The sequence below is a fragment of the Chaetura pelagica genome, unplaced genomic scaffold, assembly GCF_000747805.2.
Source record: "Chaetura pelagica isolate M959 unplaced genomic scaffold, ChaPel_1.0 scaffold112, whole genome shotgun sequence".
NCBI classification, from domain to species: domain Eukaryota; kingdom Metazoa; phylum Chordata; class Aves; order Apodiformes; family Apodidae; genus Chaetura; species Chaetura pelagica.
Genome location: NW_009952798.1, coordinates 2,537,780 through 2,539,183, shown reverse-complemented (window position 1 = coordinate 2,539,183; position 1,404 = coordinate 2,537,780). Strand labels below are relative to the sequence as shown.

At 41.2% G+C, this 1,404-nt stretch overlaps 1 protein-coding gene across 1 annotated transcript in view; it reads left to right on the top strand.

Annotated features, from left to right (window-relative positions):
* The first annotated feature begins 481 nt into the window (after positions 1 to 481).
* DNA2 (DNA replication helicase/nuclease 2) overlaps positions 482 to 1,404 on the top strand; it is a 19,987-nt gene continuing 19,064 nt past the window's right edge. Inside the window, exon 1 of the mRNA XM_009994859.1 lies at positions 482 to 648. Coding sequence (XP_009993161.1) covers positions 482 to 648 — 167 coding nt within the window. The remainder of the gene's footprint in view (positions 649 to 1,404) is intronic.

Below are 1,404 nucleotides of genomic sequence, written 5' to 3'. Positions count from 1 at the left end.
GCTGCCTCAGGCTGACGGGGAGCCCGTGGGTCTGGGTGTTCCACGTACTCGCGTGGTTGTGGGAGCTCTCAGGTGCTTTACGGTGTTCCGAGAGACCGGCGCTTTCTCACAAGCACGGTGTTGTGGCGCAGGTGTAATCGACTTATAAGGGGTTTGCGAAGACATGGATGCCGAAGGGAAGCACTGGACACTTCCTTAACGTTTGTGTCTCTTTCCTTCTGTCTTGCGTGTCCTAGCTTGTTTTTCATCCCTGCCGTCCAAGGAGACAACGTGGCATCGTTACCAGAGTGAAGGTTTCCTACACTTTGCCTGTATAGAACTAGAAACCCACATTATATGCATACAAAAAGTTAAGGAGGTGAAGTTGGGTTTCCTTTTAAGTTGGTTTGTTTTTTTTTTTACTCTGGTGTGAGGGTTGACTCTCTTCAAATAATGTCATATCTTCATATTAACGAGTTTTCCTTCAGTTTTTCAGAAGAAAATGGCTGACTCCCCTGACACAGTACTCAGGAATGGGTTGAACAACAGATACCGTGTGTTGGAAGTCAGTGTGATACAGAGAAACGGAGGTGACCCTGAGAAACACTTGGCAATTACAGCATCTCAGTCACTGGAGCATACAGAACTGTGCATTCTTAGGAATGGCTGGTAATCCATCCTGAAATGTAGATGTTTGAAAAGATTATGAAATACTGGGTTATTAAGTCAGTTTGCCCTGTGTTGCCTTTGAGATGAGTTTTGCCATCTTAAAAGTAATATGAAATCCTGAAACAATCTTTATCCAACGTATTATTAGCAATATATTAGCGTAATGGATATTCAGCTTGAGAGAACTGATGACATGTAACTTGTGTTGAATGGATATTGCTGCCCTGAAGTTTTAATTTGTCTTCATACTAACAAACAGCAAGCCAATACACTTTAACCTGGCTGTTTTGTTCAGGTGTTGTCTTGCAGCAATTAGAAGTGTTCTTCTAAATTATGTATCCTCTCTGCACGTACCGATAAGCTAGGTCTGCAAATGGGAGGTTTTATTCAGCTTATTAAAATCACCTTAGTTTGAGCTCTACTGCAAAACTTTTTTTCAAGTAAGGACAGGATTCTAATACAGGTGTTTGTGCACTGCAGGGTGTTTAGTCTTTTGAAACTCCTGTGTGTGCACGTGCTCTTTGGCACTGCCTTTCATTTTCTGTGCAAGCCTGAAAGATGGGAGAAAAGTGTAAGACTCCATTTCTTGATGGAAAAAATAGTAAAGGTTTTGAACACTGACATTTCCAAATCAGTGCAGTTGTTTTTGGGTTCTGCTGAGCTTATGAAACGAGTAGAATTGTTAAGTGAAAAAGTAAATCTCATGTAATGAAAAAGTACTATGCCATTATAAGACATAAGGATTAGGAAATGGCT